Source organism: Poecile atricapillus, chromosome 25, assembly GCF_030490865.1.
Source record: "Poecile atricapillus isolate bPoeAtr1 chromosome 25, bPoeAtr1.hap1, whole genome shotgun sequence".
Taxonomy (NCBI): domain Eukaryota; kingdom Metazoa; phylum Chordata; class Aves; order Passeriformes; family Paridae; genus Poecile; species Poecile atricapillus.
In genome coordinates, this window is record NC_081273.1 from 6256516 (window position 1) to 6276559 (window position 20044).

Below are 20044 nucleotides of genomic sequence, written 5' to 3' on the forward strand. Positions count from 1 at the left end.
CAGGGAACACTGATGCTCATTTGGAAGAAGCCAGCAAGGGTGCACACTAAGAAATGAGGAGCTGCAGCAAATCACTGCATAATATACACACTTTATTTATGAATTTGTATGTTTACAGACTTTCTATACACACATTACCTATATAATAAAAATGTACATGTGTATACATGATCGTATAAATATAGAACTGTAGAAATCTTAGAACTGATCCTGTCTATTCACAGCAACTCCTCCCAGGGGCCCGTGTTGTCCCAGCAGCCGTCATTTGAGGCTTGGGCAAAAAGGGCAAGTGTCATTCGTGTTGGTTTGTGCCCAGAATTTGATGCACTGGAAGAGAGAGAATTTGTCAAGAGCCACTGGCCCAACCCAAAGGTGCCATCATTGTCCCCAGCGCTCGCTTCAGGGATGGTTTCCTTTGCCCCTTGCAGCCCCCATCACAAGGTCACCATGGGGAAGGAGCCCTTGTCACCCCTGCAGGACTGCCAGGCCCTCCTCAACATGAGTTTCCATTTCCTTGAGGGGCCACTGCTGGAGGCCCCAGAGCTGTTGGGATGGGGGGCTGCCCACACCAGTGACCCACTGCCAAACCCATGGATAGGAAAGTCTCCTCCTCTTCCCAAGACCTCCTGTCTGGCATCCCCAGCCCAGACAGCTGGGCAGCAGTGGGAGCTCTCCCCTCACCCTGTGTTCCAGATCCTTCCAGACTGTCCTGCTCCAGCACCTAACCCTCCCAGACACAGCACAGGCTCAGGGACACAAGGGCAGCCTGTTCCTAAAGCTGCCATCCACTGGCCATGCAGGGTGGCCCAGCCAAGAGTACAGAAAGGATGGGATGACAGGATGCAGGGAGGCTGTTTATTGATCATACCCCTCTCCTGGCAAGGTGTCAGGACAACAAGGACTCGGGAAGGGTCACTTGGAAGGAGCAGCAGAACACACTCACCTCCTTGTGCAGCACATGTGAGCAGGCCATGGGGTGAAGGTCACCGGGCTGCACGAGCTTCTGGCACATCAGACACAGCTTACAGGCAGCTGGGGTCTGGGATGGGCAGTGAGGGAAAGAAAGCAGGCAAGGAAGTCAAACACACAGCTCTGATCAGGTTCAGCTGAAACACAAGGCCACAGGCTGCCCAGTCCCCTCTCTACCCACAGCCATCACACCCTGAGAGCCACCATCACATCTCTCCCTTCCAATGTGAAACACAGGATCTGTGCCCCAATCCTCCCCTTCACCTCAGCAGTGGGTAGCTGTGTGAGGAGAGAGCTCCCAGCTGCTCATCCCTTCAGGCTCCCCCCTCCCCAGGGAAGCCAAGCAGCCTTACGTGTGACGCTGTTCCCGGGTAAGCGACCTGGGCCGGGGGCAGGAACATGGGCGTGCTGATCTGAGGCAGTGGAGCAGAGAACATGGGGGCCCTGATCCGGCCCAGAGGCTGCAGCAAGGCAGAGGAGGCACATCAGAACAGCCCGGGAGGAAAGGACACAGGAGCTGCCCCGAGTCACCTCGGGGGAAACCATTCCCTGGTAAAGCTGCAGTCAGCAGGACAGGGAACCCAGGGGACAGCCCTGACGCACAGCCCAAGCTCTGTGGAGAACCAGCAAGCAGAGGCAGCTCTCCTGATCCCCAGGGCCCCCTTCCAGCAGCCCCCACGCTGACCCACCTGAGCTCCAGCTGCTGCCCGCTCCTGCTGCTCTGCCAGCTTGGCCGCCACCAGCTGGTTCAGCTCCTCCATGGTCAGGCCAGCCATGGTCCTCCGGGCAGTCTTGATCTGCTGCAGGATGTTGGTGAGCTGGGCCCTGTGTGGACAGCAGCCTGCTAAGAGTTCCAGTCCTCCCAGACAGGGATCCCTCAGCCACCACTGCCTGGGGGAAGCCGTGTGCTTCCCCTCCACCCTCCAAGTGAGGAGAGTGCCGTGCCGAGGAGCCTCCCCCCCCAAAACACTGGGGAAAGAGCAGGGAATCCCCAGAGACAGGCTGGGGGACTCCTGGCTGTGCCCAGATATCCTGCAAAGCTCCCAGTGACCCCCACTGCCAGCACTGCAGCAAACCTGATGGAGACCTTTACCTTTGCCTGCCTCACTTCCCACAGACCCCACTCACACCCTTCCCCTGATCCCAGCTCCCACTCCACGCACAAGCCCCAGCCCTCCCGGCAAACACCAGCAGACCCTTACTTGTTGCACTGTGGAAACCGAGTCAGCAGCTTCTCCAGCAGCTTCTCCAGCTTGTCGGCCGGCTGGGGCCGGTGGAACTCGGGAGCGACGCTCACCCCGCCCAGGCCGGGCGGAGGAGGGATGGAGGCGGCGGGGGGCATGTGGGGGCTGTGCGTGCCAATGAGCGATGCCACCACCGGGCTGTTCCTCCCCTGGGAAGCGGGCAGGGGTGGGGAGGGCTGGTTGGGCCTGGACATGGCGGGGTTCAGCAGAGGGAAGGACAGCGCCCGAGGATCGGCGCTCGGCATGACCATGGGCACGGGGACGGGCCCGATGGGGAAGGGGAGCCGGGGGGTCAGGGATGGGCTGGGCTGGAATGCCGTCAGCATGAAATCTGTCTGAGAAAGAAAAACAGGGGAAGAGGGAAAGGCTGGTTAGAGTAAGACCACCTGGAAGCAGAGCCGAGTGCGCTCTTCTCCAGCCAGAGAAATGGGAACTGCAGGCACTGGCAGCTGGACAGGGAAGGAGACCCTTCCCCTCCTCTCTAGTAAGCCCAGACAGGGAATGGGCCATCCCACAGCAGCAGGCAGGCTGTGCCAGGGCCTGGCAGCTTGGAATGCCCGTGCTGTGGGGCTGGAGAGGCACTCACTTCCGAAGGCGGAGGAGGCAGCGTCGGCGTTGGGATCTGGGGGAGGCTGCTCAGCTTTGTGCCATTCCTCACCATCTGGATGTGGTCATTGAACTGATCCTGGCAGAGAGGGGAGAAAATGGGTGCATTTATCTAACCTGAGCAAGTTTGGGGCACTCTAAGCCAGGGTGTGGCAGGCCCTAAAGTGGCACTGTTTGGCTCCACAGAAGAATGGAAGAGGAGCTGAAGGGAGGAACACGGTGTGTGTGAAGAACTGCTCACTGCTAGGCTGGGAGAGGTCAGCAGGAACTTACTCGGACACTTTGCTTGGTCATTCGTATCCTGTTCAGCCTCATCTCCCACTCCTGCTTTGGCCTCATGGTCTCCAGCGTGGGTGGCGCAGACCTGCAAGCACAGCTGAACTTTCCCACTTGCAACCGTGCTCTCACTGGCAGCAAAGTGGGAGCAAGCAACCCCCAGAGCCTCGTGGCTTCCCCTCCTCCAGCAGGGTGGGAAGGGCTCACCCCCAGGTGAGGCACCCCACAAGGAAGAGGGACTGATCTGGGGACACACAGGAACACCACAGTCAACAGCACTGACTGGGCCTGGCAGATGAACAGTGACAGGGGATGAGCACAGCCCCACTTGCTGTGTGACATTATTGAATCACATCGATCCAGTAAGAAAACCACAGGAAATCCTGAACTATTCTAGTCCAACCTCCAGCGTAAGCAGAGCAAGAGGAGAAGGGACACAGGGACACCTGAGTGACCCTCCCTGCCACTTCTGACACAACACAGACTCACTTGAGGTAGGTGAGGTGTAGCTCTGCTTCTTTTTCTGCTTCTTCCAGCTTCAACACCAGCAGCTCCTTCCGGCTCTCCAGGGACAGGATCTATGGAGACAGGGTCAGTTTTTGTACTCCCGTTTTTTGCTGCCAGGCCAGGCACTGAGCACTGCCTGGAATCTCAAACCCATCACTTTGCAGGGAAGAAGTCAGCTGCTCACCTCTGCTTTCCAGGCTCGCTCCGTCTCCTCAAGAATATTCCTGTTGATTTCATTGTGCTGGTTCTTCAGTTTGTCCAGCTCCATCTCCCACAGCTGCCTGCACACAGAACACAAGGAGTCCCCTTGGGCTCAGGCACCGGAATGGCCGCAAAGGGATCGATCTCAGTCAGGAGCTCTGGATGGGGTGGAGCCATGGAAGATCAGCAGCCTGGAGCCTCAGACTCTGGAGACTGTGACAGCAGCCCCAGCTCCCTGGGCTGCGTGAGTCAGAGCTGTTCCAGAGCACACAAACAAGCGGTGTGCAAACACACTGGGCAAAACGAGGGGAATTCCCCTCGGCAAAATTCAGTCCAACCCCAGGGAAGATCTGAAGCAGGAATCACCCCGAGCTGCAGGCAGAGCCATGCTGTTCTGATCCTGGAGAAGTGTAAAGCTGGGCATTCCCACCTGTGCTTTGGGAACACCTGGATCTGGAGCATCCCTGCCCAGCTTTAAACACCCGAGCGTGCCAGAGTTTAGTGTAGCTGGACAGCTGTGGGGAACAGACAGGGAAATCAGCCTGCCCTAATTCTGGGGAGCTGAAATTCCATCAGAAGTAGCAGTTACAAGCTGAGTCAATCCACCAAGCACAAACTCTAATCTTATGGGATCTTTATGTCACAAGTATCCAGGAGTCTGCTTTGCCTGGGATCAAAGAAGATTTAATCCAAGAGCCCTGATGCTGAAAGAGGAGATAAAACCTCTAGAGCACGTAACTGGCCAGCACTGCTGGATCACTGTCTCTACTCTGTCCCAGTCAAGAGCACTGGACTCACTCTGAGGCACACTGACAGGAAGGAACAGTACACTGGGCAGCATTAATCAGGTGAAGGATAAGAGCCTTACTTCTCATCAGACTGCTCTGCAATCAGAGAGGCAATCTTGTTTTCCTTCTCTTCCTGCTCCTTCAGCAACCTGCAGAGGAGGAAAGGGACAGCACAGCTGGAATCCCAGCAGGGCCCACATCCAAACATCCCCAGCCTGACCCCACACCACAGGCTGGGGATGGCTCCCTGCAGTGTGGGTGGGAAAACGGCTCCAGCAGCCTCCGGAGCACAAATCCTGCTGTCTCATGACACTGCACAAAGGCTGTGGCACAGAACCAGGCTGGCTGCAGGCAGCTGTGCTGCTCTGCCATGGTCCCCTGGGGGAAAAGGGCTGAGCACTTGGAGCCATCACTGGAGGAGTTTTACCCAAAAACATCGCCAAGCCCTCAGAATAAAAACCAGACCTCTATGACATGACAGAATGGCTCCATAAAAGTGTCAGTTCAAATACAGGGCCTATCCTAAATTCATCCATGTACAGGTCTGACCCAAATACTCACTGCTTCCTAAAAGCTTAAAGCTCTTTGCTTCATCAGGTTTATAACATGGTTAAGCAAGGCCTTCTTCTCCAAAAATAAACACTTTCTTTTCTGTAAAATACCTTCTGCCTTTCTCACAGAGTTTCTCAATTTCAGCTTTGAGATCCTGCTCTTTCTGCAGGAATTCTTTCTTTTCTTTCTCCATCTTTTTCTTAGTCTCTTCTCGCTTGATCGTAACATCCTGAATTGCTTTCAGGATCTCCTGGAGTAAAAGAAGCATCACACAGATACAGAGCAAAATTACCAAGTAATGGCTTTGCTTTCAAATCCATTATTTTTTTTGATTATTTGATTAATAAGATTACACAGCAAACCCTTTCTTTTTAGCAGATACAGTCAAGATATAAATTGGTTATCATGAGGAAGCTCAGGAGGCTGATGTCTGGACTGCAGGTTCTCCTGACTCTTCATAAAAAATTTAAAATTAATTACAGGGCAGGTTAAACCAAAACAGTTGTTCACCAAATACCTGGTGGTTTTTCATCTCCTCTTCCCTCCGCTGCTGGAGCTGCTTAAGCTGGACCTGCAGCTGATTCTCCACCTGCCTCTGCTTGTCCAACACCTCCTGGTAGCGCTCCTTCAGCAAGGCCCGCTCAGACATCATCTTGTCCTGCAGTGGAGAGCAAAATCCCTCTGTAACAAGGACATCCAAGGACTTCAAGGCTGGTATTTGATGGTCTTGGAGGTCTTCTCTAAAGGTAATGATTCTATGATTCTATTTTGACAGGAAAGGAGTGGGAAGAACAGCTCCAGCTCCTTTGTCTGGGAATGTGAGTGGCAGAGCCCAGACCTGAGCGCAAGCCTCGATACCCACCAGATTCTTCTCGATGTCCTGGTCTGTGTTCACGTCCGTATCGGCCGCCTTGAAGTCGGTCTGTGAAAGGAAATGATTGAGATCAGACCCTGCAGTGACCAGAGAGGGACTCCAGGCCCTCCCTGGGCACCTGTTCCAGTGCTCTGCCACCCTCCACGGAAAGCACCCACCTGCACCGCGATGTTCTGCGACGGCCTGGCCGGGGCCGCCTCCTCGTCGGGCTCCTCGGCCGCCGCTCCGCTCTGCCCCGCGGCCTCGGCGCCACCGACCCCGGGCTCCGCATCGCCTCCGGGGCCGGGGGCGGCCGCGGGCTCCGCGTCCCCGCCGGGCCCGGGCTCGCTGGGGCTCTCCGGGGCGGAGAGCGGGCTCCCGCTGCACCGAACGGGGCCATCGGTCAGCGCTGAGCCGCGGCCGCATCCCCGCTCCATCCCCGCTCCATCCCCGCTCCATCCCGGCTGCATTCCGGCTCCATCCCTGCTCCATCCCCGCTCCATCCCGGCTCCATCCCCGCTCCATCCCCGCTCCATCCCCGCTCCATCCCGGCTCCATCCCCGCTCCATCCCCGCTCCATCCCGGCTCCATCCCTGCTCCATCCCGGCCCCATCCCCGCTCCATCCCCGCTCCATTCCCTGTTCCATTCCCGCTCCATCCCCGCTCCATCCCCGCTCCATTCCCTGTTCCATCCCTGCTCCATCCCCGCTCCATCCCCGCTCCATCCCGGCTCCATCCCTGCTCCATCCCGGCCCCATCCCCGCTCCATTCCCGCTCCATTCCCTGTTCCATTCCCGCTCCATCCCCGCTCCATCCCCGCTCCATCCCTGCTCCATCCCGGCCCCATCCCCGCTCCATTCCCGCTCCATTCCCTGTTCCATTCCCGCTCCATCCCCGCTCCATTCCCTGTTCCATCCCGGCTCCATCCCCGCTCCATTCCCGCTCCATCCCGACTCCATCCCCGCTCCATCCCGGCTCCATCCCGGCTCCATCCCCGCTCCATTCCCTGTTCCATCCCCGCTCCATCCCCGCTCCATCCCCGCTCCATCCCCGTGCCGCTGCCGCCCCGCCGGGCCCCCGTTACCTGCCGGGCGGCGCGGCGGGGCCGGGCTCGCAGAGGCGCGGCGGGTCAGGGCCGTCGACCTGCGCCTGTTCCAGTGCCATGGGGGCGGCTGCGGGGCTGGGCCGGGCCGGCGGAGCGGCACCGAGCGGCACCGGGCGGCACCGGGGGGCACCGGGCGGCACCGGGCGGCACCGAGCGGCACCGAGCGGCACCGGGGGGCACCGAGCGGCACCGGGCGGAGCGCACGACCCGCGCCCCCGCCGCGCCGCCCCTTCCGCCCCGCGCCCCGGCGGATGTGACGCCGCTGTCAGCGGCACCGGGGTTCCGGCGGCGGCGGCGGCTCATGCCCGGTGAGCGCTGCGGGGCGGCAGCGGCGGCCGGCGGGGTCCGGGCGGCGGGATGCGCACCGGGCCGGGGAGCACCGGCCGGGCTGTCGCCGGCTCCCCGCGGGCCCAGGCGGGGGTGGCGGGGGGCAGCGGGGGTGCTCTGCTCTGCCCTGGGTGACCTCCGCCGTGTCCGCGGTGCCGGTGCCCGGCGGAGCGGGGAGCGCCGGGGCGCTGCGCGGTGCCGCTCCCGGGCTGACTCCTTAAAGCCCGGCTTTTAGGGAGAGAAAGCTGGGGCTCGGTGTCCGGCAGCAGCAGCGGCGGCTGAGTTGTGTCAGAGGGAAATGGAGAAGGGCCGGGGTGCGAGCTCCGGGCACGGCCGGGGGATCTCGGCGGGTTTTGTCCCCGCTCTGCGCTGCCGTGGCTTTTGGAATGCGGGTTGAGCCGGGGCTCGGTGGTGATTTCTGCCCATGCCAGGGAAAAGCAGGTTCCTCTGGCAGTGGAGCAGGTGAGGAACGAGTTCGGTGGGACTCGTGCCGAGGAGGAGCCGGCTCCCGGCTGCCCACGGAGCACAGCATTGCCCGTGGTGTTTGTTCTGGGGAACCGTGCGTCAAGAGTTTTCTTTATCAGCTCCTTACCAGAGGCGAGATGGGGATGTGGCTCCTCCTGCCAGCCCAGCGCGGCGTTTCCTGGCCCGGGGCTTGCCACCCAGCTGGCAGGGCAGGATTAGGATCGATCCCAGCCCAGCCTGGGTGTGCCTCCAGTTCTGAAGCGCTGGGAAGGAGCCGCCTGGGCTGGGGTTTCGGGGAAAGGGGATCTGCTGTGCGGCGGGCTGGTGCCCGCGGGGCTCTGCGGGACCTTCAGGTGGCCCTGGCCACCGTGTCCCTCGCCAGGAGGGGTTCTCACCGCTCTCCCCCGTGTGTTGCAGCCCGCCTGTCTGATGCCGCACTGGAGGCGGGGAGCGCCGCTATGGAGTGCGGGCATGGAGGCCACGCTCTGCATCCACACGTGCCTTTGGCTGAGCGCTGCCTGGATCCCCCTGGCCTCGCCGGCCGGACCGGCCTGCGGTGGACAGCGCGCTCCGGACACTGAGAGCCGCCACGGGGAGCTGACGTGGGCGGTCAGCTTGGATGCACCCGAGGAGGAGCTGGAGCAGCGGGCAGAGGAGCTGGCCCAGACTGCGGGGCTGGTGAACATGGGCCGTGTCGGGGAGCTCAAGGGCCATTACCTCTTTGCCTACCAGCCCGATGGCCACGCGGCCACTGAACACGAAGCAATAAGGAGGTCGGTGGACACTTTGTTTGCACAGCACGACAGCGTGCGGTGGCACTCGGAACAGAAGCTTCTGAAGCGCTCCAAGCGCAGCCTGCACTTTAACGATCCCAAATACCCCCAGCAGTGGCATCTGGTGAGTGCTTTCCCGGCTCCTGCTGCGCTCGCAGGCTCGGGCTGTTCGTGTGGCCACGGGCAAGCTGTCATGCAGGAGACAGAGCAGCCTCTTTCTGCTCTTTGGTGAGGAGGGAGCTCGCTGGGAGCTCGCCCTGCCTGCCCTGTGCTCTGTGATAACGGGAGGAAGCAGCTCCTGCAGCTGGTTGTGCGCTGGTGGCACTGGGGCGGGCAGGGGGGTTTGGCTGGAGCACACTGTGCCCTCCACGTCGTGGCTCAAGCAACTGTTGCTCGCTGTCAGCCTCAACCCATCTCAGCCTGTGACTCCTTCCCGTGCTGGCCCCAGCCCCACACGTCGTTTCCAGGGCACCCAGGAGATCCCTCAGCGCTGAGCCTCCCCTCACTGTCCTTTCTGGTGCTTAGAACAACCGCAAGAGCCCCGGGAAGGACATCAACGTCACAGGCGTGTGGGAGCGGAACGTGACGGGGCGCGGGGTGACGGTGGTGGTGGTGGATGACGGCGTGGAGCACACCATCAAGGACATCCAGCCAAACTACGTGAGTGCCTGCGCGGGCTGGAGGCCGGGCAGCGTGACAGGAGTGTGTGAGAGCTCAGAGTCCAGCCTGCGCCGTCACCTTGGGCTCAGCCAGGGCGGAAAGTGCCAGCAGCAAACCTTTCCTGGGAGGTTTTGCACCCGGGTTTTGGGGTTACCTGCCTTTGTGCAACCCGTGGGAGGCAGCTGGCGTCCCTCTGACCTGCAGCAGTGCCTGGAGCTGCCTTGGTTGGTCCCTTCCCCACAGCAGCAGACAGTGTTGAGCTGCAGCCCTGTGAGGAAGCAGCCTCCAAGTTCCTGTGACTTCCAGCCTGTGCTTCAGCCCATGTTGCATTCTCTTAACTCCTGCTTTTCCCAAACTGAGGAGAGCAGAGCCCGGTCCTGACTGTGGGTGTGTTTCCAGAGCCCAGAAGGCAGCTATGACTTGAACTCCAACGACCCTGACCCCATGCCTCACCCCGACGAGGAGAACGGGAACCACCACGGCACCCGCTGCGCCGGGGAGATCGCGGCCGTGCCAAACAACAGCTTCTGCACGGTGGGAGTCGCCTACGGGAGCCGCATCGCGGGTAGGTGCGGGCTGCCAGGCAGCCCCAGCGAGCCTCACCTCCTCATCCCTGGGGTGGGACACTGCTCCATGGGCTGCAGCGCCTCTGAGTCAGCGCTGCCGTGCTCGGGCTGGTTGGGCTGCTGCAGGGAGGGCCTGGTGCCTGCCTGAACTCCTCTCCGGAGGAGCCGGCTCCTGGCAGCTTTTCCAGAGTGTTCCTGGCTTCCCTGGGTGCCAAGCTTTGGGCAGAGCAGCTGTGCCGTGCTGGCTGTGCCACAACGTGCCCAGGCTGTGTCTGGAGGCTCTGGGGGAGCAAATCGTGGCCAGCCCCTCTCATTGTCCTGGCCCCTGGTCTCAGCTTTGCCCTGTGGGACGGACAGGGGTGGAGTGCTGTGTCTCTCCCCAGCAAGGCCAGGGAACGTGTGCTGTGCCCCAGCTGTCTGCAGAGCTCCTGAGCTGCTCTGCAGAGGGAGGAGAGGTCTCTGTGCCGTGCAGGACGTGTCCCTGGCAGGGCAGGGGACAGCGGTGCTGGGACGTGGTTCTGTCCATACCCGGTCACAGCACAGTCCCTGGGGTGCTGGGGGCGGTCAGGGCTTGCCCAGGGCACAGCAGGCAGAGGCTCCCAGCTGGCAGAAGCAGGGATGAGCTCACCGTGTACCCACAGCACAGGGAGCAGCGGGGTTTGCTCCAGATCCAGCCCAGACCTGGTGCTGCTCCCAAAGCTGGGCTGGCCTTGCAGGGTGAGCCCAGCAGGGCAGCCTCGAGCCAGGAGTTTGTTTGCAGCTCGTGTGAGCCGTGTTAGTCACGTTCCTTGTCCTCTGTCCTGCAGGCATCCGAGTGCTGGACGGGCCCCTCACGGACAGCATGGAGGCCATCGCCTTCAACAAGCACTATCAGATCAATGACATCTACAGCTGCAGGTGAGCCAGCTGCAGGCTCTGCTCTGCCTGGGGACGGGTCACAGCTCATGGCTGAGTGCTCACACCAGCTCCCATCCTCCTGTGGCTGCAGTTAGCCTTCAGGCACCAAAATTCTGTTCCTGGAGACGAGTCCCAGGCTCTGCACAGCACCTACAGTTGTGAGATCTCCCTCTGTGTGCCGCTGCAGTTCGTCCCCTGGGCTGGCTGTGGTCAGGCAGCCCCGGCTGAGCCGTGTGACGGGGACTGGAATGTGTGAGAAGCCGCTTGTTAAATAAAAATCAAACATTTTGTCCACTGGAATCTGACCCAGGGGCACAGTGCAAACACGACAGCGATGTCCCAGCAGCGAGGGGCCATCCTGATGGGTGGGAAAGTGCAGCGCTTTGCAGTCCCAGTCGTGGTGGCTGGTGGCTGCTGGGAGCTGGCTGTGATGGCAGGAGGAGCCGCCTGTGACTCCTGGGGCTGTCACCTCGCGGTGTCTCTCTTTGCAGCTGGGGTCCCGATGACGATGGGAAGACTGTGGATGGCCCCCATCAACTGGGAAAGGTAAAACCCAGCCCCAGCGTCCCCAGGGGAGCCCCCAGGGCTTGTGGCTTCTTGCCTGCCCGTTGAGGTGGGGAGGGAGGTTGCTGTGACACTCTGCACGTCTGTTTGTGTCCCTCGGTGCCAGCGGAGGTTTCCCTGTCACTGTGTGGTTGGGAGAGGCGGCGTTCAGGCAGGGCAGGATGAGCTTTCCAAGGAGAGGCTGGTTCCAGCAGGGAAAGGCTCTTTCACAGCCTGTGGCATTGTGCTGATGACTTGTGCAGCCCACAGGATGGGAGCTTTCCCCATGCCCAGGGTGGTTCTCAAGGCAGGGATGGTGCCTCGGATACTGGGGGTAAATAAGGGGATTGCAGTGGGAGGAAGAGTCAGAGCTGAGGCTGCTCCTTCCCGGGCCATTAAGGTTTTCTCAGAGCTCCTGTGCTGCAGAGGGGCTGCAAAACACCCCAGGGTGTGGGGCTGGGCACTCAGAGGGGGCTGTGGCTCTGTGTGGGGAGCCCTGATCACACTGCTGGGCTGGCTGCTGTCACACACACCGGGGTCAGTCTGCAAGGACCTGGGAAAGCCGCCCTGCCCCGTCCCTGTCCGCAGGCTGCCCTGCAGCACGGGGTGATCGCCGGTCGCCGGGGCTTCGGGAGCATCTTTGTGGTGGCCAGCGGCAACGGGGGCCAGCACAGTGACAACTGCAACTACGATGGATACGCCAACTCCATCTACACTGTCACCATAGGTGAGCCTGGCTCTTCTGTCTCCTCCCTTCCCAGCCTGGAGCAGTGAGGTCATCCCCAAAGCGCAGACCTGCCTGGCTGGGAGCTGGCTGGATGGTGGGAATCTGTGGGAAAATGTCTGGGAACAAGTGTGGCAGTGTCTAGGGTGTGCTGGGCTTCAGCCCCCAAGCCTGCAGTTTGCTTCTGACCTGCAGAGCGAGAGGAGGCCAGAGAAATTCCTGCCCGTGTCCAGGCCTCCCTCCCAGGGCTGTGACAGACACTGCCATGTTCAGGGAATGACCTGGAATGCAGCATTCCCATCATTTGTGTTAGAGAAGAAATGTGTAATCCACGTTCCCCAGAGCAGAAGCTGCATGAGGGGCAGAAGATCTGTGTGATACTGAGCACACTGAGGGATTATTAATCATGGCTGCCCTTCCTGTAGATCTTCAGGTGGGGAAAATGCAGGCTTGGCTCTGATTTCGCTGCCTAGCTCCTGGAGGAGCACATCTGGCAGGAGAGGCTCTTAGGGGATGGACACCTTGAAATTCCAGCAGTTGAAGCAGAGCAGGTTTCACACAGTTGGTGCCTTTCCCGTTTTCCCAGGAGCCGTGGATGAGACGGGCTCCATGCCCTTCTATGCCGAGGAATGTGCCTCCATGCTGGCCGTGACCTTCAGCGGCGGCGACAAGATGATGAGGAGCATCGTGAGTACCTGTGTCCCCTGTGCCTTCCTGGGGCACAGCCAGGACATCTCCATCCCCGTGACTGCCAGGCAGTTCCTCTGTGAGCCGGGATGTGCCTTTTATCCAGCCCTACACAGAGGGAGGGTCCTGTTTCTCAGCCCTGTGGGAGCTGCCATGGCCAGCCCGCCTCGCTCTGCTCCCAAGGGATGCTGGAGCACAGAGGGCAGGGAGAGCATTGGGCTCCTGGAACCACTTGACCCAAGCTTCTCCTCTGTTCTGGCACGTGGGCCTCTCCCAGTCGATTTTTTAAGAATATTTTTATCAGCTTTTGCCAAAAAAAAAAAAGGCTTCTTGTCAACAACATGTCCTTTCTGCCTGAGCCAAGCAGACAGGGCTGTTTTCCCCCTGCAGGCCTGACCCAGCCTGTCCCTCCCTTGGTGCCAGGCTGCCCCCACCCCTGTGGTGTGACCCCTTCCTGCCCTGTGGGGCCAGCAGGGACTGGAGGGCCCACCCACCCCAGGGCAGCTTGGGGGAAACATCACTGGCTGTGATATTTAGGGCTGGGTTGTTTGGAGGATCTCCCACCAGGACAGGTGCTCCCCAACAGCACTTTGCTGTGGCTCTGTGCGTGCCACAGAGCAGCTGAATCCAGGCTTGTCAAACAGGCTTCTAAACCGGGGCAACAGGAAGAGCCTGGGATCCTCGGGCACCTGGCTGGGACTCAACAAGCTCCTCCTGCAGCCCAGAGCCAGGCAGGGATCTGTGCCCAGCCAGGGCACGGCACAGTCTGCCACAGGGAGAGTAAAACCCAGAACGGGGCTGATTTTTGCGTTCAGAAATCACCCTGGTTGTCCCAGGCTGGTTTGGAAAGCACTGACACTGGGAAAAGGGGAGCCAGCAGGGCTCTGCTGCATTCCATCAGGAGCTACAGGCTCATGGGTTGGTCTGGCTTCCCCCAGCGTGGTGTGAGTGCCTTGAGGGTCACAGTTTCCCGTTCATTTCAAACACTGGCTTTATGGGACACTAACAGGGGAGCTGGCACTCCATGGGGCAGCCAGGGTGAGAGCCACAGGGAACAGTCTGTACCACAGTGGCTCCTTCAGCCCTAAAGGTTGTGCTAAACCCCACACAGCCCTTTTTCAGGAGCACAGTCTGCTCCTGGACACCCTGGAGCTCGCTGCAGTGGTGCCAGAGTTAACTTCCCTGCAGCCATCTGCTCCAGCTTTTTTTTTTTTTTTTTTTTTTTCCTTTTACCAGACCATAAACTTTGTGTGGTTTCCTTAATGGGAAGAATTTAATACGACTTCTGGCACTGGATGTGCTTCCTGCTGAAAGTTTGTGCTCTTGGGGTGCTCTGTGTGGGACACTCAGAGTCCCAGCGTGAGCTGGAGCCACTCACAGCTGGAAAAATGGGATGGGGTCAAGCAAAACCACAAGAAACCCTTCAGATTTTGGGCTTTGTCCCCATGGGGAGCAGAGGGGGATGGATGCACTTGCTTTGCAGTGAGGTGGCATAATTTGGGAGCCTCCTGATGCCTCCCAGAGGCTCTGTGTGCTCTGCACAGCCCGATGTGGCTCCCCTGCAGTCTGGCTGTGACACTGTGAGCAGCACTGAAGGCGAGGAAGAGCCCAAACTCTGTCTGCCAGGAGCTTCCCACAGAGTTGCTTAGTTAGGGCTGGCTCCTCTCTGTCTCCAAAGGGAATTGTCATGGTTTCCCCACTGGGATCCCTGTCCCTGCAGTGGGGCTGTCCCTGGCCGGCTGTGAGCAGGGACAGTTGTGTCACAGCTTGGGCTGGCAGGGGCACGGCCCAGTGGCCTGACAGGTGCCTGCCTCCTCTTCCTGGGCAGGTGACAACAGACTGGGACCTGCAGAAGGGCACGGGCTGCACGGAGGGTCACACGGGGACGTCGGCTGCCGCTCCCCTGGCCGCGGGAATGATCGCGCTGATGCTGCAGGTGCGGCCGTGCCTCACCTGGCGCGACGTGCAGCACGTCATCGTCTTCACTGCCACCAAGGTGAGGGGCTGGGCCTCCCCCCTTCCCTCTGCTCCCCCCAGGGATGCTGTGGGATGGATGGCCTGCTGTGCACATCCTTGTTTGTGTCTGCTGCCCCTCCATAAATCTCTCCCTGGTCTGGCTCCCGGCACGGGGATTGCACTTTCCTCTCACCCCGTGTTCCTTCCAGGAATGTGGCTGAGGCATTTTCCCCTGTCATGATAATAAATGGGTTATTTGCCTCAGGAATTGCCTCCATCTGCCAATGTAGGGGTCTTCCAGGGGCTCAGCAGCTTCCAGGGCTCAGCCCTGTGTGCCTGCGGTGGGGCTGGCCCAGCCCAAGGGCTGCCACCTCTGCAATGTCACCTCATGGTCCAGGCAGTGGGAAAGTGAGGAGCTCTGGCCTTTCCTGGGCTCTCCAGAGAGCTGGGCTCCTGGAGACAGGCACAACAGAGAGCTGGGCAGCAAACACAGCCCTTCCCTTCACCCAGAGAGGGAACTGACTGGAGGAGAGGGGCTTCTTCCACCCCTCTGGGGAGCAGGAGTCTGTGTCCAGCTGATGCTCTGCTCTCTTTGGCATGGGACAGTGTTTTCCATAACTTCCAAGACAATGTTGCCAGAGCAGTACAACCCAGTACATGATGGGACCCAGATCTGTCCTGCCCTAGCTGTTGGTGATTTAAAGGACTCTGTTCCTTCTCTCTGAGGCTTCTGCCATGCCACAGGCAGTGGTTTGGGCAGCAGGGAGCAGCTGGGATGTTTCAGAGCAGAGGCATTTGTGCCCTTTCGTGCTGCTCCATTTCCTTTCTGAGGAGCTGGGAAGCCACTTTGTCCTGGGATTTGTTTCAAAGAAAGGTCAACCTGTTCCTTTCTAATAAGGCCATGTGGGTTTGCTTCCCCACCACTGTGGGATGTGTCTGGGCCTCCTTCCCTCCAGGCCTGGGCGGGTCAGGCTGCTGCTGTCCCCCCAGGTCAGCAGAGCACCCTGTGTGTCTTTGCAGTACGAGGACCGGCACGCCAAGTGGGACACGAACCAGGCGGGCTTCAGCCACAGCCACCAGCATGGCTTCGGCCTGCTCAACGCCTGGAGGCTGGTGAACGCTGCCAAGGTAATTCCCTGCCTTCCCACAGCTGCCCTCGGACAGGCAGAGCAGCCCAGCCCCGCGGCAGGGACAAGTCCTGTCCTGGTGATGCTGTGGGGTGACACCGCTGCCGTTCAGGGCCAGCACTTTGGCCACCATCCTGCTGGCCCTGGCTCTGAGGCTGCTTTTGGTATGAGGTCATGAGGCTCCCAGCAGTGCCTGAAAGCTGTCCCGAGCTGCTGCTCTCCAGCACTATATATAGCCATGGCGAGGGCCCTGATTCACACCACAGGAGCTTGGCCAGCAGCACCTTCCTCCCTCCACAGTGGCTGCAGGGAGGGTGTCCTGCCCCGGGAAGCAGGCTGTTCTCAGCTGGCAGCTCCAGGGGAGGGCTGTGCTCGCAGCAGGCAGAGGCATCCCCGTCTCTTCCTGCTCTGGTCACAGGGAGCCCAGGGCACATCCCCTTGGCGCTGGGTCCCAGCTCGTGTGTGCAGCTCTGTGCAGCTGTGCTGGGTCACAGCCGCTGCCAGACGTGCCCCCGGGGTCACAGGGACTTCCAGGCTGCTCCTCTTCCTGCAGGCAGTTGTGTTCTGCTGTTCCCTGTCCCGCTTTACCGGGGCTCGGAGTGGAATGGCCTCAAGACACCACTCAAAGCCGCTGTGACAAACCCAGAGCTGGGGAGTCCCAGACCCTGATCAGCCCTTCTGGCTCCCAGGCAGTGACTTCCCCTCCTTTCCTGGGCATGTGGGCGCTGCTCCCATTCCTGGGGTGTCACAGCAGCCCGTGTTTCCCAGAGCATCATCAGGAGACGCCCCTTGGCCTGGGCCCACATGCAGCACAGGAGCAGCTTGTGAGAGCTGTGGGAGATGGAGGGATGGATGTGCAGGGAGGGTGCAATCCATGCTGAGCCCTCTCTCCTTCCCCTGGCAGATCTGGGAGTCCGTGCCCTACCTGGCCTCGTACGTGAGCCCCGTGCTGAAGGAGGGCAGGAGCATCCCTGTGCTGCCGCAGGAGCTGGAGGTGGCCTGGAACGGTAAGAGCAGGTGTGCCACGGAGAGCAGAGCCAGCCCTGCCCGTGGGGCACAGCAGGGCAGGACCAGCCCTGGGCTGCAGGAGGCCAGGAAGGGGTTAAGTGCTGGGCTGCCTGGGCTTTTTCCGCTGCCCATCCCCAGGGGATCTGCCTGCTGCTGCATCCCCTCCCCACAGCCCCATCCCTGCCCTGGTGTGTTTGGGGAGCCAGGCCGGGCTCAGGAGCAGGGCTGGGCAGCGGCCAGAGCTGTGCTGGCTTTGACCATTTTAGGTAATGCTGCAGCTCCCGACTTGGCCAGGCCTGTCCGGAACAGCAGCTCCGCTGCTACCAGCGGGAAGGAGAGCTCGGCCCCAGCCCTTCCCAGCCCCCCAGCAGGGCCTGCACCAGGGGACACTGCTGGCTCTGGAAGTGCCTGTCCTGCCATGCGCCCACGTCCCCCTAGCAGGGGCTGCGAGCACCCACCCAGCCTCAGAGGGGCTGTGGTCAGCAGCTCTGGGGCCGTGAGTGTTCCTGGAGCTGGGAACAGTTTGGGATGGGATGGGGTGGGCCAGCCTGGACACCTGGCTTCTGCTCCCAGTCCCACACAGGGCAGACGAGGCAGAGACAAGGTGTGCTCCTGTTAAGTGGCACCACAGCCCTGGCTGGGAGCGGGGACTCCATCCCAAAGCCCCCAGCCTTGACCTGCTCCCCTTCCCTTTCCCAGTCACCCCTGCCGACCTGGAGCTGTCGGGGATGAGGACCCTGGAGCACGTGGCGGTCACTGTGACCATAACCCACCCTCGCCGTGGCAACCTGGAGATCCGGCTCTTCTGCCCCAGCGGGATGATGTCCCTGATCGGGACCACCCGGAGCATGGACTCGTAAGCACCGAGGGCACTGGGGCCACGGCCAGCCTGGTGGCTCAGGCTCTGAGAGCCCTCATGGGTTGTTTCCCCTCACCCCTCGGCAGGGACCCCAATGGCTTCTCCGACTGGACCTTCTCCACGGTGCGGTGCTGGGGCGAGGAGGCACAGGGCAGCTACAGGCTGCTCATCAGGGACATCGGTGAGTCCTGCCCTCAGCAGCGCTGCAGCTCTGTGCCACGTGCCAGGGAGCTGCCAGCTCATGGCCAGCTTGGCTCAGAGAGTTCCCCACCACACCAACCTGCCTCCTCCCCAGGAGATGAGAGCCTGAGGCCCGGCACCTTGAGGCAGTGGCAGCTGACCCTGTACGGCTCCTCCTGGTCCCCAGCAGAGATGAAGGAGCGGCAGAGGTAGGACACCACGTTCCCAGCTTGGTGGGAGCCAGGAGAGGGAGCTGAGGGGTTGGAGCTGTGCTGGGCGTGTGGCAGGTGAGGCTGGGGCTGCCCTCACACCTCACAGGGCAGCCATGGGCTGCAGAACACAGCTCTGTGTGCTGAAGGAGACCCTCCAGAGCCTTTGTGGGCATTTTGGATCCCCCCTGGAGCCCCGCTACCCATGGGACCCTCACGGGGTGTGTCTGTCCCCAGGCTGCTGGAGGAGGCCATGAGTGGGCAGTACCTGAGTGGTGACTTCTCCCTGCCCTGTCCCCCAGGGCTGGACATCCCCGAGGAGCAGCGTTACACCATCACAGCCAACACCCTCAAGGTGAGCCTGGGAACCCTGCACCCCCAGGATGGGCTGGAAGAGCAGGACCCTGCTCAGTACTCTGTGCCCTCTCTGCTGGGCACTGGGCAGGGCCTGAGGTGGTTGAGAGCTGTGTTTTTCAAGGGGTTTTCCCTCTGCAGACCCTCCTGCTCTTGGGATGCTTTGCCGTGTTCTGGACTTTCTACTACATGCTGGAGGTTTGCCTGACGAGGAACGAGGTTGGGCTGGACCTGGCGTGCTCCAGCCCCACCAGCTGCAGGTGGTACCAGCAGGGCAGCAAGCACCGAGCCCTGGAGAGCGGCCTGGAGATGGAGTCGGTGCCGCTGTACCGGGAGAAGGACGTGGAGGAGGCTGAGATGGAGTGTGAGCACCTGGAGCCTGCCCAGGATGGGGAGGAGGGATCCTGGACCCCCACCCACCCCAAACTTTCCAGCAATGGCAGAGCTGTGAGCTTCCATGAGCCAAGCCCCGCTGGAACGGGATTCCTGGGCCGGGAGGCATCGACTGAACTCCTGGGGGAGGACAGGGAGCAGCAGCCCTGCTGACTGGGGCTGGGGCTGGGCTGGGGCCCTCCCTTGGTACGACCTTCCTGGGCTCGGGCAGCACAGACTCGTTCCTGAGCCTCCATGGATCCACTGTGTCCTGCGGGAGGTGGTGCTGGATGTGGCTCAGGAACAAGGACAGAGTGCCGGTACTGGAAAGGGAGCTTCCCTTCCCTCCTGGAAAACAGAGCAAGCCTTAAACCCTTTCCTGGTGGAGCCTGCCCTGCCGGACGCTCGGGGCTCCCCGTGGTGTGTGCAGTGCCATTCCTGCGCTGCAGCAGGGCCAAGACAAAGTGTCACTTGGTCCCTGATTTCTGCAGAGCCAGCCTGGAAAATGAGACAAGGCCCCTGCAGCCGCCTCTGCAGGCAGGGACCCCGCAGCACTGGTGTTTTCCCGGGCTGGCAGCCGGCCCCTACCCACCAGTTATCCCAGTTTAGAAGCAGGGAGTTACTTCACTCATCTCCAAACAGCGCTTCTCCCTGCCCCCCGTGCTCTGATCCTGCTGATTCCTCCTCTCCTGTGGGCACAGAGCAGCTGTGGGGTGGGGGAGGCAGGGACCAGCCTGTCTGGGGGCAGCATGGGGCTGTCCCTGTGCCACTGGGCACACTCTGGTAGGCCTGGTGTGGGCTGGGCAGGGGAGGTTCAGTTGCCCTGGCAGTGGCTCGTCTGAGCAGGGTTGGCTTGTTCACATGGCTTTGGGTTCCGTGGTTTATTTTTTTAACGCTGGGGTTTGTTTTTTAATCAGCAAAGCCCTTTTGTGTAGCTTTCCAAATAAAGCCTGAAAAACCCTCCTCTCCCCCATCCATCACTCTTCTGCTCTCCCAGAGCTCCCTCACTGTGGAAAAATGTGTCACACAGGGGCTGGGGGACTGCATCTGTGGGGGCTGTGTGCCCTCTGTGCCCGGGGTAAAGGGGGATGCTCCAGGCAGGGGGAGGGAAGGGCCAGGCCAGAGCATTGGAAGGAGCAGGGACAAAAGTGGGTGTCATGGTTGAGGGGGGAGAGGGCAGAGTTTTCCAAGCCAGGCAGGGAAAATCCAAGCTCCAGCTTTGGTTTTCCCAGGTTT

At 60.8% G+C, this 20044-nt stretch overlaps 2 protein-coding genes across 5 annotated transcripts; one reads left to right on the forward strand and one right to left on the reverse strand.

Annotated features, from left to right (window-relative positions):
- Window positions 1–54: 54 nt before the first annotated feature.
- Window positions 55–7325, reverse strand: RNF214 (ring finger protein 214). 3 transcript variants are annotated; one of them, XM_058857234.1, is made up of 15 exons: window positions 7081–7325; window positions 6176–6377; window positions 6006–6065; window positions 5661–5801; window positions 5254–5393; window positions 4672–4740; window positions 3787–3883; window positions 3585–3673; window positions 3093–3195; window positions 2800–2898; window positions 2172–2548; window positions 1659–1794; window positions 1323–1430; window positions 944–1039; window positions 55–327 (listed from the first exon to the last, which is right to left on the reverse strand). In XM_058857234.1, the coding sequence occupies exons 1-15, from the start codon at window positions 7158–7160 to the stop codon at window positions 262–264; spliced, it is 1863 nt and encodes a 620-aa protein (XP_058713217.1). In that variant the 5' UTR covers window positions 7161–7325; the 3' UTR covers window positions 55–261. The 3 variants fall into 3 exon arrangements, with proteins under 3 accessions (XP_058713217.1, XP_058713218.1, XP_058713219.1); XM_058857235.1 differs by having other exon boundaries at window positions 3093–3183; window positions 7081–7214; XM_058857236.1 differs by lacking the exon at window positions 6176–6377 and having other exon boundaries at window positions 7081–7219.
- On the forward strand, window positions 7270–19792 carry PCSK7 (proprotein convertase subtilisin/kexin type 7). Of its 2 annotated transcripts, none has more exons than XM_058857231.1 (16): window positions 7270–7409; window positions 8311–8790; window positions 9192–9326; window positions 9726–9891; window positions 10699–10789; window positions 11281–11335; window positions 11921–12059; window positions 12643–12743; window positions 14572–14739; window positions 15720–15827; window positions 16731–16833; window positions 17534–17690; window positions 17780–17874; window positions 17989–18082; window positions 18320–18437; window positions 18578–19792. In XM_058857231.1, exons 2-16 carry the CDS (start codon window positions 8323–8325, stop codon window positions 18980–18982), a joined length of 2403 nt encoding a protein of 800 aa, XP_058713214.1. In that variant the 5' UTR covers window positions 7270–7409; window positions 8311–8322; the 3' UTR covers window positions 18983–19792. The 2 variants fall into 2 exon arrangements, with proteins under 2 accessions (XP_058713214.1, XP_058713216.1); XM_058857233.1 differs by lacking the exon at window positions 7270–7409 and adding an exon at window positions 7552–7890.
- The last annotated feature ends 252 nt before the right edge of the window (window positions 19793–20044 follow it).

Excerpts from the sequence above, each read along its gene's own strand:
- RNF214 (XM_058857234.1), bottom strand. The coding sequence starts at position 7,160 with ATGGCACTGGAACAGGCGCAGGTCGACGGCCCTGACCCGCCGCGCCTC. Across the intron at positions 5,802-6,005 it reads AGGACATCGAGAAGAATCTG|GACAAGATGATGTCTGAGCG; the intron begins GTGGGTATCGAG and ends TCTCCACTGCAG. Across the intron at positions 1,795-2,171 it reads CGGTTTCCACAGTGCAACAA|GGCCCAGCTCACCAACATCC; the intron begins GTAAGGGTCTGC and ends CTGTCCACACAG.
- PCSK7 (XM_058857231.1), top strand. The coding sequence starts at position 8,323 with ATGCCGCACTGGAGGCGGGGAGCGCCGCTATGGAGTGCGGGCATGGAG. Across the intron at positions 10,790-11,280 it reads AATGACATCTACAGCTGCAG|CTGGGGTCCCGATGACGATG; the intron begins GTGAGCCAGCTG and ends CTCTCTTTGCAG. Across the intron at positions 17,875-17,988 it reads GCTGCTCATCAGGGACATCG|GAGATGAGAGCCTGAGGCCC; the intron begins GTGAGTCCTGCC and ends CCTCCTCCCCAG.